Below are 15,465 nucleotides of genomic sequence, written 5' to 3'. Positions count from 1 at the left end.
AATCATAACCGCGTTATTGTTTATGCTTCTTGTTCTCTTGTTACACCAATAAAATTTGTGAACTTTCTAAATCGCTGAAAGGGTCAAATCGTGTTTGGATCATCTACAGTACTCAACCTCAAATAGATAAACATGACTAAATTTAACATGACATGAATAAAAACACTGAATGATGTCTGTGATGTCCTTTGTGTATGTATTTATAATAAAGATAAAATGTCATGATTGGAAATAATTTTATTGTTGCGACAGACGATACACTTTTTTTTAAAACACTGATTTCATTTCATTAGAGTTTATTTGAAAACACATTCAATGAAATCAAGGCACAGCTCTGTTACGATCAGTCTTTAAGAGGTTTATCATTTCAGTTTTTAGCAGATTCAAGTTAAGAATGGTAAAAAAAAATTACAAATGAACAGCCAAAACAATAAAAATACAGAATTAAAAATGAGTGGATGCACCATCAGACGGTTCAGATGATGTTTTTGCTTCATCAGGTTTGGAGCTTTGCTGAAAAACACACACATATTCACACTTCAATAGAGGTAATGATATCAAGTATATAATGTACATGTGCTGCGTGATAGAAAACCACGATATTTCAGATCAGGACGCATAAGAAATCAGTCACAGTAACAATTCAGAGTGTTTTGTAGCAGAATACCCAGAGGTCGTGGTTTGTTAAATCTCTGTCGACTGTGTTACCTTGGATTTAAAAAGCAGGTTCATGACTCCTTTGGAGCGACGGTCACTGGTGCGGTCAGAGGGCAGACACACTGAGACACTTTTACTGTCACGCTTGGACCGCGCTGACTCCACCTCCTCACTCCCATTGGCTACTGACAGAGACAGACCTGAGGACAGAGTGGGAAATGAGCGGTCTGTTGACTACGTCCTGTTCTGTTGTAGAGCATCAAGCGTTTGTGAATGTTGTACCTGTAATAGTGGGCATAGATTTGGAGTTGACGAGGCCGCTGCGGCTCTCACTCGGCTCAGACAGGTTCGTGTCGCTGCGAAACTCCTGCTTCTTGGAAAGCTAGAGAGGGACAGAGAGTTCAGATCATTACAGTATCATTACATTCACTATGGATTTAAAGCAATTCGGATTCGTCGAAATTGCGTTACGGTGATGTGGAGGGATACAGAGGAGACAAAATGTTGAATAAAGTTTTTATTTTTGTTTTATTCGCATACAAAAAGTATTCTCGTCGCTTCATAGAGTTACGGTAGAACCACTGATGAAAGACGGATTATTCTGACAATGTTTTTCATTCTTTTCTGGACCTTGACCGTGTATTTTATTTGGCAGTCTATGGTATGTTCACAAGCCTCCCGGTTTTCATTTAAAATATCTTAAATTGTGTTCTGAAGACAAACAAAGCTTTTACGGGTTTGGAACAACATGGGGGTAAATAATTAATGAGAAAATTGTCATTTTGGGGTGAAGTATCCCTTTAATTAACTCATAATTTATTCTATTCTATTTTTAATCACCATTTTACCTTCACTACTTTATTTTAATTGGTCCTGCGTTGTGATACATTAACTTTTAAAGTGCAATATGAGCTCATAAACTCTGCATTACAAAATTTGCTATTTAAAACCATTTTAAATGGAGTATTATATCACAGCACAGGTGAGTCAAGTACTGTACTTTCTATCAGCTATTCACTTCCACAATAATTCATTGTTATTTTACTTCTGCATTTATTCTTAGTTGTATTTATTCTTTCTGCAGATATTGAACTCTTATTGATTTATTCCTATATTCATGTATTTCTGTAGTTTTCCCCTACACTCATCTATCCTGTATTTTCTTTGTCTCACCCGTTTGTCGAGGGTGCTGCTCCGCTCTTTCTCCTCGCTGATGAAGATCATACTGCCACGCTTGGGTTTCTTCTTCTTGGATTTTCTCAGTTTCACCTGGAAGAACAGAGAGAGTCACCTGAGCATGACTGTGTCATCATGGAGAGCTGCAATCATTGGTCCATTTTTAATATAAACCAAACGTCACAGCAATATCTTCCTCATCCTCACCTCCACTTCAACACCACTTTCATCCATCACACTGACACTTCCACTGGAACGAGGGAAGAATGACGGAGAGAGAGGAGTGTCCAGAGATGTGCTACAGACAGAAACAGAGACGTGTTATGTTTGGAGTAAAGTACACACTGTATACTACCTACTACTTTTTAAAAATATTACTGCGAAACAGAATACATTATGCAATGATAAGCAATTCAAACAGTAATATGCTACATTGTTTTCACATTTAAAACAAATATTAATACAATAGTAAAACAATATATTATTAATAAAATTATTGAAATATGAAAACAAATAATAAAAGCAAACCAATAGATTAATAACAAATAAAACAATTCTTACAAAACAAATATTAACGAAACAATAATAATGACAAATGAAGCTGTATATTAATAACATATATTGATACATGTATTAAAACATAAATCTTAAAACAAACTTCTAAAACAAATTTCTATATTTCAAAAAATGTCAAACAAAATAATATAAAAATACAATTATTTAAATATAAATATTTTAAAAAATCTTTAAAAAATAAAGTAATAATATATATATATATATATATATATATATATATATATATATATATATATATATATATATATATATATATAATTTACAAATATTTACAAATATTAATAAAATATTAATAAAATACTTAATATATAAATGTCAAACAATTATCAAACAAAACAATGTTTATAAATATGAATAAAAAAATTTAACCATATATGTATAACAAATATTAATAAAATAATTAAAATATACATATTTAAACAAATATTGTCTTTTATATATTTCTATAAAATAATGTAAAATAAAATAACAAAATAATATAAAATAAAATAAAAAATCGTAGACACTTTGCATCCACACAATCTTCATACTGTGTACAGCATCCATATCATCACATGAACTGCAGGAATAATCATAGCATGTTCTAGATACACATGTGGGTGTGGTCACCTCTCTGGGTGTGTCTTAGTGGGCGTTCCACATTCAGATCCAGCCAATGAGCAGACAGACTGTCGAACCGAGCGCAACATAGAGCGTGGCCGAGTGGATCGTCTCTCATCCATATCCGGCTACAAAAGATGACAAAAAAAATCAGGTTGCAGAATGCTGACTCCTTTTTTCTCTTACTTCCTTCTTTCTCTTTCTGCTTTCTGACTTTCATCCTTACCAGTTCTCTCACTCCATACTCCTTCTCCACCTTCTTCTTCAGCTCTTTGAAACACTCCTCCATGCGTTCATGGAAAGGTCGAAGGTCATCAGCCACCCTTTTTCCATGCAGACTGATTCCTCTGCCTAACAAAGGGATCTACAGGAGACAAAAAACAGTTTATTCAGGTTAACCGTCTGTCCTAACCAGACATGACTCTACACGTTTTCTAGAATCAGTGCCATAAAACAAATGGTCCAATGTTTCTGACCTGCCATGCGATGAGGTCTTTGAGTCTCATGAGTTTGTCTTTGTCATCAGGATGTTCGTGCATGTATTCATCCGTGAAGAACGCCTGGAGAAAGACACACACACATCAGCATCTACTCTCAGCACTTCTCTCTGTTTTCTCACCATGTCTCTCTGACCTTCTCGTATTTGGCGAAGCCTCCCATGACGGCAGGATCCACGATGCCGTTGAGCAGCATAGAGAGGGGGTTTATGGGTAAAGTGTCATCACACTGGTATTGGTTGATCATGGTGAGGATTTTCTCATTGGTTTGTCCCATCGTCTCGATGGCGTTCTCCAGCGGACTCACCGTCGTCTGGCAGAGAAATATTCACATATCTTTACATCATAAATTTATCTGCTCGTCAGAGGAAATCAGTAAATCAAATAATATGATGACATAAAATGACTAAACGATACTATCGCACAGCTCCTAATACAAGGTTGCATATACAGTAAAAGTATGTTCAACTTTTTCCACATATTTACAATTGGCCCTTTTTTAAAGATCTAAGCGCAGGTGCACTCAGGGTGTTTCACAATACACTTTTGCTAGTATGTCGACTGGAAAAGTGATCGGCGTTTCCGGTGAGTGGTCTTAAAGGGTTGTCACTATTCTGTTAATGAGTAACAGGTGTATTTTTAGGCATTGCGTGCAATAAACCATTCAGATTCGTTATTTGAACTGCAGAATTTTAAGGCACACAGACTGAATCATGAGCAATGACTATCCATTATGACATGTATGACATTTTGATATTTATGTAGCCCACACAATAATATTATTTTACACTGTAAACCTTAATTTTGTAATATATTTGGCATGTCTGTGTTCTGCTGCTGCACATCCCTGTGTGAAATAAGCAAAGTGAACGTGCGTTTTGGACCTGCCTAGATGTGCATTTTCTACTAACAAGAAAAATATTGCAGCATTGACTTTAGACTAAGTTTGAGTTGGTGTATGCGCAGTCTGTTTTCAGTTCCTCATAATAGCAACGCGGCAAAAATGTGCAACGTGCACATCTCTTTTTTAGACCAGCATACTCATGGGCGCACAGATGGGCGAAAATGCATTTGCTATTTAAACAACGTGATGCAGGATAGGACAATGAGAAATGCGTCGGGCTAAAACTAGCAAAAACACTTAAGCTCGCCTTGTGCCACATTGTGGGGGGTGTATGATGGGGCCCAGTGTGTACACAATATTTAGCAAATGTTCACTGCTTGGTTGTTTATATTGTTGCAAAATATAGTCCAGCACTGATCTGTTGTGCGACTATAAATTAAAGTATTATAAACATTTAAATCTTTTCTGCAATGCTGGTTTAAAACAATGTGTATTGTGAAAAGTGCCATGTAAATCACTTTGGATTGATGTACTACTCATACAGTTTTTTTTTTTTTTTTTTTTTTTTTACAGTATGTAAATTATGTGCATAATGCACGTTCTAGTTATAAAAATATATTCAGTAAAAAATACATGGTAGCACTTTATTTTACAGTCCTGTTCCTCAGGTACATATTATGTACTTATTATAGTAATTACAATAACTATGTAATAACAAGATACTAACCCTGAACCTACCCCTAAACCTAACCCTACCCCATGTAGTTACCTTGTATTACCAGAACTTTCTTAGATAAATACACTGTAAGTACACTATAAGTACATGTTAGTACACGTACTGTAAAATAAAGTGCAACCAAATACATCTATAAAAATATATATATTTTTTTTTAAATATGTTTTCTGTTATGTATACGGACACACTGATTAAAGAGTCCTGTCCAGTTTAGACTGCACAGTACGCAGAACACAAGTCTTTCAGAGTATTTCAGTGTGACTGACAGGGACAGAGAGAGACTCACGTGGGTCATGCTAGTGGCCTCAAACCAGCGCAGGATTCCTGGAAGTTTGTAAGCGGTTAAGAATGTGGTGCGCTCAATCCACATAGACTGAAGAGAGAGAAAAAAGTCAGATTTTAAGAAGAACAGTGTCTGTAAATGGGTGAGTTTGTGTGTGTTATTGTTTTAATGCATTTGTACAGGCAAAAAAAATATTCAACCTAACCAGAAAATGTTGAAGTCCAGGAGATAAGGGTATTTGTGATTTTTTCTTTCTAAAATACAGTCACATACAGTATTTTGTGCTTTCTGGTGCTTGGCTTCATTTTACTGTGCAGTGTGTCTGATCATTAACAGAAATGGTCAGATATCTCTACCTGCTGCTCAAAATGTACACTGCATGATGTCATTAATTAATCGTCAGTTTTGTCTCCTTCCTGTCTTTGTCAGCTCCTTCATGATCTCAATGACGCATAAATGACCAGCTGTTTCTCTTCCACACAGATGTGTGAGTGTTTATGTGACAGGGTCAATGTTAGTAACTTCAGTAATTACAAATCACTTTCATTCCTTTAAATAAAGCTAAACAAATAAATAAAATTAACCTAAAAAAATAAATTCTGAAATAATGGAAATTTGAAACATTGCATTGGCAACAAACTATAAATAAAATAAGGTGAAGATGAAGTACTAAATTTACTAAAACAGATAATAAAGCTAAACTAATAAAAGTGACAACAGCACATAAAAGTAATACAACTTAAATGAGTGAAAATGTTAAATATAAATATTATAAATAGTAATATTAATATTAATAATAATACTACATCAACACTGTTCTATGTTGATGTTTATGTAAAGTATATTTATTTATTAAATCTTAATAAATGCTTTAATAATACTAAAATTTAAATGATTTATTAAAAAGATTTATTCAATACTTTCAGCCACTTGTATATGTGGAATACTGTAATCAGCTTTTGGAATATAATTAGTTAAATTATATTTTCTTTGCAGCAAGAAGCAATTTACTCATGTTTAATGTGTTTTAAATGAGTCTATGTTGCAATAAATCATTTAAATAAAATCCAACAATTCTCCTTGATCTATGAATTCCTCCACAAACTGGGTAATTTATTAAATCTTATTTTGAGCTTTGGATGTGTTGACGTTTTCAAGCATCCAAGTAGATGTGATGCATTCTAATTAAACCTGTGTCCATGAAAGTAGAATTATCTTAAGTTAGTTTGACTCTAAATGCTTGCTTGAACTGACATTAAATAAACAGCTAAAACTCACAACAAACTCATTATCAGGATCTACTTTCCCTCTCCTCACAGGTCTGGAGTACTGGAACCGCTGAACGTAGTTAGACTTGTAGAAACTACAGAATCACCAGAAAGAAGCAAGAGAAGAAGAGAAGAGAAAGTTTATAGCATCAGAGCACGACACAAGGTGAAGAGATGAACGTGGTTTGTGTTTTCTGCAGACTGACTTGATGATCTGATCAGGCACCGGTTTGTTCTTCAGACGCGGCGGGATCTCAAGAACCGGCTGGACTGTAAAACACTGGATATCTGATCCAGATCCGGTTAAGAACAACAGACCGGCCATTTATATTCAAACATATGCAAGTATGTGTCTTTGGAATCAAAGTGAAATAATATAATACACAGTCTATGTGACGGATACACTGCATGTTGGAGTTTTTAATGTCGTCGCCAGGCATCGTGGTGATGTTGAGTCTCACAGCGCTGGGGAACTGACTCATCAGCTGACTCTGGAAATCTTCCCTGCGCTCGTACTCCTTCCCACGGTGAATAAACACCTTATTCTATTGAAAAAAAAACATCACAATCTAGATTACAGTACATATCTGTTAGCAAAGTTCCAGCATTAGCTGAGGATAATAACCACATGCTGACCCGGAGGAACTGAGGGAAGCCAGCGCCGTAATATCCCACAGCAAAGTAGTCCGGCTTGGGCCGCAGGATCTTCATAATGTTCTCATAGAACTTGGCCTGCTGGTTCTGCAAAAGGAAACGCTAAAAATCTAAAAGACCAAATAATGCTAGAAGACAGTTTAGTGTGTAAGTAAAACAAAAGTGATATGATATATATGCTATATGATATTTATGATCATATATATGATGATGCACGATGATATTTTCAAAAGTGTAAATAATAATAAAAAAAAACTAAATAAAGAATATATAAGAAAACAGAAAAAAAAATCCAATCAAATATTTATTATTATATGAATGCATCATATAATATAATGTATTATAACTGCGAAATGGTGAAACATTGCAAGAAATGTAAAATTTTGAATAACATAAAAATATATGCATTGAAAAATGTATATAATATGTGCAAAAGTGCAAAAAAATAAAATAACTAAATAATTAACAAATACATAAGTAAAAAAGAAAAAAAGAGTAAAGAATAAACAATAAAGATTAAAGAATTTATTATATAATATAATATAATATAATATAATATAATATAATATAATATAATATAATATAATATAATATAATATAATATAATATAATATAATATAATATTACAAAGAACATTTCAAAGAAATTTAAATGATTGAATAATATAACAAAATACAATAAAAAAAATATATAATATGTCCAAAAGTGCAAAAAATAAACAAACTAAATAAAAATATACATAAGTAAAAAAGAATGGACAAATAAAGAATATTTAATATAATATAATATAATATAATATAATATAATATAATATAATATAATATAATATAATATAATATAATATAATAGTTAAAAGTGCAAAACCTTCATAGAAAAATAAATATAAGTATAAGTTTATTGTGCATTACCAGTTTTTGTCCGAGCAGCTCGTAATCGAAGACCTCCATCTCGAACTGATCTGCCAACTCCTTACACAGAGTGATGGCCTCCTCCCACATCTGACACGCAAAAACACGTTCACACACATAAACACACAGTTAAACATTCATGAGGTCAGTCTTCAACATCCAAGCACGTCTATTAATGTGAAGATGAGCTGACCTTTCCCTTATCAAAGTAGCTGATGATGGTGTCGTAGAGCGATTCTTTGAGCTGCCGCTGGGTCTGAAGCGTCTGATAGTCCAGCTGAAGCATGCACTGCTCCTCTGACCACTGCAAACACATCGCATTATTATTATATCATATAACAGTCTAAAAAAGATTACAACATGCCCTTAATTAATATAGCTGATGCTTGGCCATGCAAAACTGAAAAACTAACAATCAAAGAACTGTGCAATACGCATTCCATTATTAGATCAACTGGATTAACATGGATTGGAATCATGAAATGTAAACAGGAAGTGATGTCAGGATTATAGTCTACTAAAACTATAACCACAGAAACCACCTTTATTCAGTACTGAAATAAAAGAAATTAAAAATATACAATATAATATAAGATAAGATAAGAAAAGATAAGATAAGATAAGATCACACACACACACACACACACACACAACTAAAATAAAAAAATCAAAGAAAACTAAATGAGATATAAATTACGAAAATGATAATATATACGGTGTGTGTATACACACACACACACACACACACAAACACAAACACAACAAAATGACTGAACTTTTAAGTAAAATTAAAATGAAAGCTGTAAATTTAAAAGTAAAATCTAATTCAGAATATTAGCAACATTAGAGTATATGATTGAGACTAAAATAAGACTGTCACAGTCATCAACAGGGCTGAATGAATCACGACAGGTTTGTTTGACAGGAAATAAAGCGAGAGGCTGAACTGAAGTGGTTTCTAATGGGAGGAGAGGCCGTGTGTAGAAACTGAACATTAAATACCATATGTATGTATGGACTGTGTAGTGTTCATCAGAGACAGAGAGAATCACACAGCAGGGTAAGACGCTTTATAAACCAGCCAGCCGCGCTGCAGAAATCTCATAAATGTGACCTGGAGGCTTTATCTGCTGGCGGCTCGTCAGGGACACCAGTAAATCAGACACGGAAGATGTCTGTCTCCAGTGAACCAATCAAAACATCTCTTTGTTATACGTGACCTTGTGTCAGAGGTGTGTGTGTGTGTGTGTGTGTGTGTATGGTTTAACCTACATAGTGAGGTCAAAATGTCCTCTCAAAAACAGTAAAACTTGAAATCAGCCACAATTGATCACAACTTCCTGTTTACATTGCAATCCATAATAAACCTTTTAATCTATCAATGAGATGCATATTGTACGTAATTCCTTGAAAATCCATTCTCCATGAGGACAAAGATAAATGAACACACCAAAATAATATTTTAATGAATATATAAAAATGCAACAATGTTTCTGTGAGGATTAAGTTTAGTGGATAAAAATACAGTTCTCAGTAGAAAACAACAGAAGTCTTCATGAAGATGAAGAAACTAAATGTGTGTGTGTCTGTGTGTTTGTTGACCTTCAGTAGTTTGGAGTGCAGGAGGAGTGTATAAGCCGCCTCTGTGTAGTTTTCTCCATCCAAATGAAGATCCCGCAACTTGTAGAGGTACCTTAGAAACACACAAACATTACAATTAATAAATATAAATAAATAAACACAAATTATCTTCATGGATTCCTCATGATTATATGTATATATATATATATATATATATATATATATATATATATATATATATATATATATATATATATATATATATATATATGCATATTACAGCTAAAAAAAAAAATTGTATATATTTATATTCATGGAGCATTATCTTTACTTAATATCCTAATGATTTTTGGCATAAAATAAAAATTGATAATTTTGACCCATACAATGTATTTTGGCTATTGCTAAAAATATTCCCCAGTGACTTAAGACTGGATTTGTGCTCCGGGGGTCACATATACATATATATATATATATATATATATATATATATATATATATATATATATATATATATATATATATATATATATATATATATATATATATATATATATATATATATATATATACATACATACATACATACATACATACATACATACATACATACATACATACATACATACAAACACACACACACACACACACACACAATTAGGATACATATAACAAAACAATAAATCTTAGAAATATTTAAATATTATAAATAATGAAAAAAAAAATGTTTTATTGTGTGTGTGTGTGTGTGTGTGTGTGTGTATGTGTGTTTATAAGTGATACATTTACATGTATACACTTCTTTCAGATCATAACAAATGGTTTCCACATTTACCAGAAGGAGGCAGTATTACATAAAGTCATTATGCTGCTGTTAAAGTGACTTCACTATGGTTACGGGAAGATAAGGTGTGTACCACACGAAGCAGAGAGTCCAAACCCTCCTGAAGTGTGGCTTCATTCTTGGATATTTATTTTCAGAGAAATATATCTCTCTATATTTTTTTTTACATCTTCAAAACTTACAGTTTATTAAAATGCAACAATTCCAACATTGATTTGTACATTATTCTATTCTATTCTATTCTATTCTATTCTATTCTATTCTATTCTATTCTTCCAGCAATCCATCAAGAATTAAGTTCATTAGTCTTACTGAAGGTAAATGATAGATCAAAACAGGTGCAGAACAGATGCACATCATGATTTCACATTATTGTGTTAGAATTATTGTCATTTTCATAATATCTCCATTTTTTCTCTCTCATTTCACAAGTCAAAGGTCATGACGAACATAAAATGAGGTTATAAATAAACTAGACGATCTCCATTTGTCATTTATTAAAGCTAAATGAATCAATGTTTCTCCACGACGTGACACATAATTTGATCTTGTTTACTGACAATAAGAAACTATGCTATGTTTTACACCCCGCAGAATGCCTCTCTGCAGACACGCTCATTTAAGTTTAATGTGCCTGTAAGGTAGCAGTATGTCAAACAACACGACAGCGTCTCGTTCTGTCGGTCCGGTCCGGTCCGTCTCTATGCTTGGATGCTTATCCTTTGGATTTTGACATTAATTCAGCAAGACCAAGATAATCTCCCGTCAGATTACACAACCAACACACAAGCACTTACAATCACAGTCACACACAGAGTTAATATGAAAATTACCTGATGTACATCCCCTCACGGTTGATGTCCTTGTAGAAATTCTGAAAAGCAATGAAACGCAAACATTAACTTTGAGCCTCTGTGTCGATGTTTCTCTGAAGATGAGAGTGTGTGTTTTTGGGAGCTTCTGATATGTAATGCAAACACCGAGATGATGCTTATTTATAGTTTATTCATTTATTAAAGTCAATTCAACCCTGACGGATAAAAGCTGCAGCGGCGACAGTCTGACTGTTAGAAAACAAGTAGAAGAAACTCAAATCTCCAATGAATTATTTTAGAGGAGCAGAAGAAATAATATAGATATCCTGTTGTATTAATAAAGGTTTAATTTGTTAATTGTGGGTGTGTGTGTTTATTTAGAGGAAATATTATACCTGGGTCTTCGTGTTTGAATCATTTAAAGCTGACAGATTCATCACTGAAAGAAAAGGAACTTGACGGCTGAACTCAAATTTAAAACATATGTTCATGTGGGAATCACTTCACAATAACTCTTCTGGATGTTTTCATAATTATTTCTTCCTGATAAGCTCAGGGCCGGGTTTCCCGATAACGATGTATCTTAGCTCTTAAGAGCGTTTTCTACGTGCAAACTTACGAACGCTCGCAGCAATTCCACGAGCGTTTCCCAAAAATGCACTTAACATGAACGCGCGAGAACGCGCTCTACGTGCTACTTAGGAGTCGCTGTCCATTCGCGAAGTGCTAAAATGTAACCTTATATGGAATCGTATTCTGAACGTTTAACCTAATTGTCATCTGTTTTGGATTACCAATTAATACAATCAAGTCTATATAAAGCACCTACATACAGGCGGAGACACTGACAAAATGGCTGAAAAAAAAAAAAAGAAAAGATACCTTTCAAAAGGATTGAAATTAATGTCCTCTTAGAGGAGATAGAGAAAAACAAAGATGTGTTTTTTTTATTATCTTGTTTTCCCCTTTTTATTTATTTCATTTATAAATTCATGTAAACAATAAACGAGTACAATAAAGTGTACAATAAAGTACAATCAAAATATTATTATATTACTCGCGTTGCAGTGTGTTAAATCTAGATAAAAGTGTAATCTGCCGGTTTTCCTGCAGGTGTCCTCATAAATCTGTCTTCTTACGATGCACTTGGGGATGTACGATTACTCCAGAGCACTCGTAGATCTACGAAGATTTTCAAGTGCTACTTAAGCTACGATGCTTTTGGGAAACAGACCGTAATATTAAGATCAGTCGTACGATCGTTTTTACGATCAACTTAGGCTTACGATGCTTTTGGGAAACGCAGCCCAGGTCCGTACTTCATTAGCTGTTTTCCATCAATTTGATTCATGCATGGAAATGAATAAAAAGTGAATAAGGCAACGTTTCCATCCTGATTGCTCAAGGAAACACAACCGAGGCAAGCGTTCAAGAAAAAAGGAAATAGAAGTTGGACGAGTTACGAGTTAGACTCTAAAGTTAAATATTTTAATAGAGTCAGGTGTTTATTTAACAGAATTATGGAAGCTTTCCTCAGCAAACACCCAAAATGTTTGAAGTATGATAAATGATCAGTTATTTTACTTTGGAATAATTATGAGTTTTTGAAAGAAGTCTCTTTTGCTCAACATGGCGGCATTTATTTGATCAAAAAATACAGTAAAACAGTAGTATTGTGAAATATTATAACCATTTTAAATAACTATTTTCTATTTTTTTCTATTTTCTATTTTAATATATAACTTATTTCTGTGATGGCTGTGAAGACTGGAGAAATGGCTGCTGAAAATTCTGCTTTGCATCACAGGAATAAAATATATTTTAAAATATATTACAATAGAAAACCATTATTTTAAATTGTAATAATATTTACTGTTTTTACTGTATTTTTAGAGCAAATTAATGCAGTCATGGTGAGCAGAAGAGGTGTGTTTAAAAAAAAAGCTAAAAAATCTCAATCATGCCAAACCTTTAACCGGTAGTGTGTGTATTTATACTTTTTACAGTATTTATTAATATTTACAATTTTTACTTTAGTTGAAGTTTTAGTAATTTTTTTATGTGCTTTTGTCATTTTATTACTTTGTGTTTTACATTATTTCCATACAGCTTTCACGTATTTTTTATTCTGTTTTAGTAATTTTAGAACTTATTTTTGTTGTTTTAGTTGTCAAGGCAGCATTTCTCTTTTTTAAAGTTTTTCACAGTTAAGTGTTTCATCTAACATTTATATTTCATTTTATTTTCAATGCTTTTAGTGAATAACAACTGTTCAGGATATGCTTTTTAACCTCCAGATTCCGTGCTGGAATATTAATCTGTGTGTTTGTTAAATCAAATAACAGGTGGACCCATCAGGAGACCAAAAACTCAGATCAATCAGAGAGCCGCTTTATGTCTGTGATGTGTGAAGTGGGCGGGGCTTACCAGAAGATTGACAGTGCAGCTCATGCGGTTGTTTCGACTGTCCTCGTTCATCACCGAGCGGTAGTCAAGGAGACGCTTGAGGAGGCCGGTCACCAGGGTAACAAAGTGCTGCACCTCGGTCAGCAGCTGGGGGCGTCCCTGAGCGCACTCTAAAAGACTGAAGTGGCACACAGTCAGAACGGCTCATGCTTTCAGGAGATTTCAGGAGGATTTGGAGCTTCTTATGGAGTCAAGCCATCATTATACAAGACCACAGTGTGTGTGTGTGTGTGTGTGTGTGTGTGTGTGTGTGTGTGTGTGTGTGTGTGTGTGTGTTCGTACATGCTCTGTAGCAGTTCCATATATCTCTCGTCTCCTCCTCCCCCTTCCACTTCATGATCCAACTTCAGGATGATCTCGTTCTCAAACTGAGAGGCAGAGAGAGAGACTTCATTCACCAGTTCAACAATAGCAATCTGCATTTGCTACTCTGTGTGTGGGCAGCAGACGGAAAACGTTCATATAAAGAAATGTAAAATAAAAATAATCTTATTTCAAACCTAAACATGCTACAAGTCTTAATAAGGTTATCGTACAGCAGAACTACATTAAATGATTGAATCTGAACAGATTTTCACCGTTTTTAAACATTTTACCATCTTTAAATCCACTCTTCAGAATTATGAAAATATTCAGTAGACATATATTTCCTTATCTATCATGTATAACCCGTTTGGTAAGATTATAGAAATATTCAATACAAATATTTGTAAAAATATTTTAACACATTTTACCATGTTTAAATCCATTTCCCAGAATTAAAGAAATACCCCAGAAAAATGTTTCATAAAATTAAATGCATTTTACATTTTCCTATTCATTCCTTAGACTTACAGAAATATTTACTGTAGTATGCATAAAGATAAATATTTTAACAAATTTTTAAACCCATTCCTCTGAATTATAGAAATACTCCATAGAATCTTTTTAAGATATTTTAACACATTTTACATGTTTAAACCCATTCCTATATATATATATATATATATATATATATATATATATATATATATATATATATATATATATATATATATATATATATATATATATATATATATATATATATATATATTTATTATGCATTTTACATCTTTAAATTTATTCCTTAGAAATATAGAAATATTCAGTATTAATAAAACATTTTTTTTTAATTTTCAAAACATTTTTAAACTTCGTTTGAATTATAGAAATATTCCGTAGAATGCTTTAAAAAAAATTAACACATTTTACCATGTTAAAAATCAATTTCCTTGAAATACAGAAATACTCAAGAAAATATATTTTTTTTGGGGGAAAAAAAATCACATTTTACCATGTTTAAATTCAATCATCAGCACTATAAATATTTCATACAATTAAAGCAATATATTTTAACTCATTTTTACATACATTTTTGCGTAGACCAAAAAGCATTAAATAACGTGCTATTTGCATGTAAAAATGTTGAGTTTAGATTTTATTAGGAACAAGAGAAGTCAAGGTGAGGCCATGATATAAAAACAGACGTGTGTGTGTCTCTGAACCTTTCTGAAGTGTCCGGAGTGGTTTTCTTCACAC

At 33.0% G+C, this 15,465-nt stretch overlaps 1 protein-coding gene across 2 annotated transcripts in view; it reads right to left on the bottom strand.

Annotated features, from left to right (window-relative positions):
* Nucleotides 1-219: 219 nt before the first annotated feature.
* LOC113070795 (dedicator of cytokinesis protein 2-like) overlaps nt 220-15,465 on the bottom strand; it is a 100,498-nt gene continuing 85,252 nt past the window's right edge. For both annotated transcript variants that reach the window (XM_026244237.1, XM_026244238.1), the window contains exons 31-51: nt 15,432-15,465; nt 14,188-14,273; nt 13,867-14,023; nt 11,458-11,498; nt 9,802-9,892; nt 8,393-8,503; nt 8,200-8,289; nt 7,274-7,378; nt 7,041-7,182; nt 6,844-6,925; nt 6,648-6,732; nt 5,373-5,459; nt 3,643-3,819; nt 3,486-3,569; nt 3,236-3,373; nt 3,019-3,137; nt 2,041-2,131; nt 1,831-1,926; nt 940-1,039; nt 709-857; nt 220-513 (exon numbers count right to left, since the gene is read on the bottom strand). The exon at nt 15,432-15,465 is cut by the window's right edge and continues 174 nt beyond it. In XM_026244237.1, the coding sequence (XP_026100022.1) occupies nt 445-513; nt 709-857; nt 940-1,039; nt 1,831-1,926; nt 2,041-2,131; nt 3,019-3,137; nt 3,236-3,373; nt 3,486-3,569; nt 3,643-3,819; nt 5,373-5,459; nt 6,648-6,732; nt 6,844-6,925; nt 7,041-7,182; nt 7,274-7,378; nt 8,200-8,289; nt 8,393-8,503; nt 9,802-9,892; nt 11,458-11,498; nt 13,867-14,023; nt 14,188-14,273; nt 15,432-15,465 (2,134 nt within the window). In that variant the 3' untranslated portion in view covers nt 220-444. The remainder of the gene's footprint in view (nt 514-708; nt 858-939; nt 1,040-1,830; nt 1,927-2,040; nt 2,132-3,018; nt 3,138-3,235; nt 3,374-3,485; nt 3,570-3,642; nt 3,820-5,372; nt 5,460-6,647; nt 6,733-6,843; nt 6,926-7,040; nt 7,183-7,273; nt 7,379-8,199; nt 8,290-8,392; nt 8,504-9,801; nt 9,893-11,457; nt 11,499-13,866; nt 14,024-14,187; nt 14,274-15,431) is intronic.

This window comes from Carassius auratus, unplaced genomic scaffold (assembly GCF_003368295.1).
Source record: "Carassius auratus strain Wakin unplaced genomic scaffold, ASM336829v1 scaf_tig00005249, whole genome shotgun sequence".
Classification (NCBI taxonomy): Eukaryota; Metazoa; Chordata; class Actinopteri; order Cypriniformes; family Cyprinidae; genus Carassius; species Carassius auratus.
The sequence above is the reverse complement of the archived record's forward strand: the minus strand, read 5'-3'. Positions and strand labels throughout refer to the sequence as shown.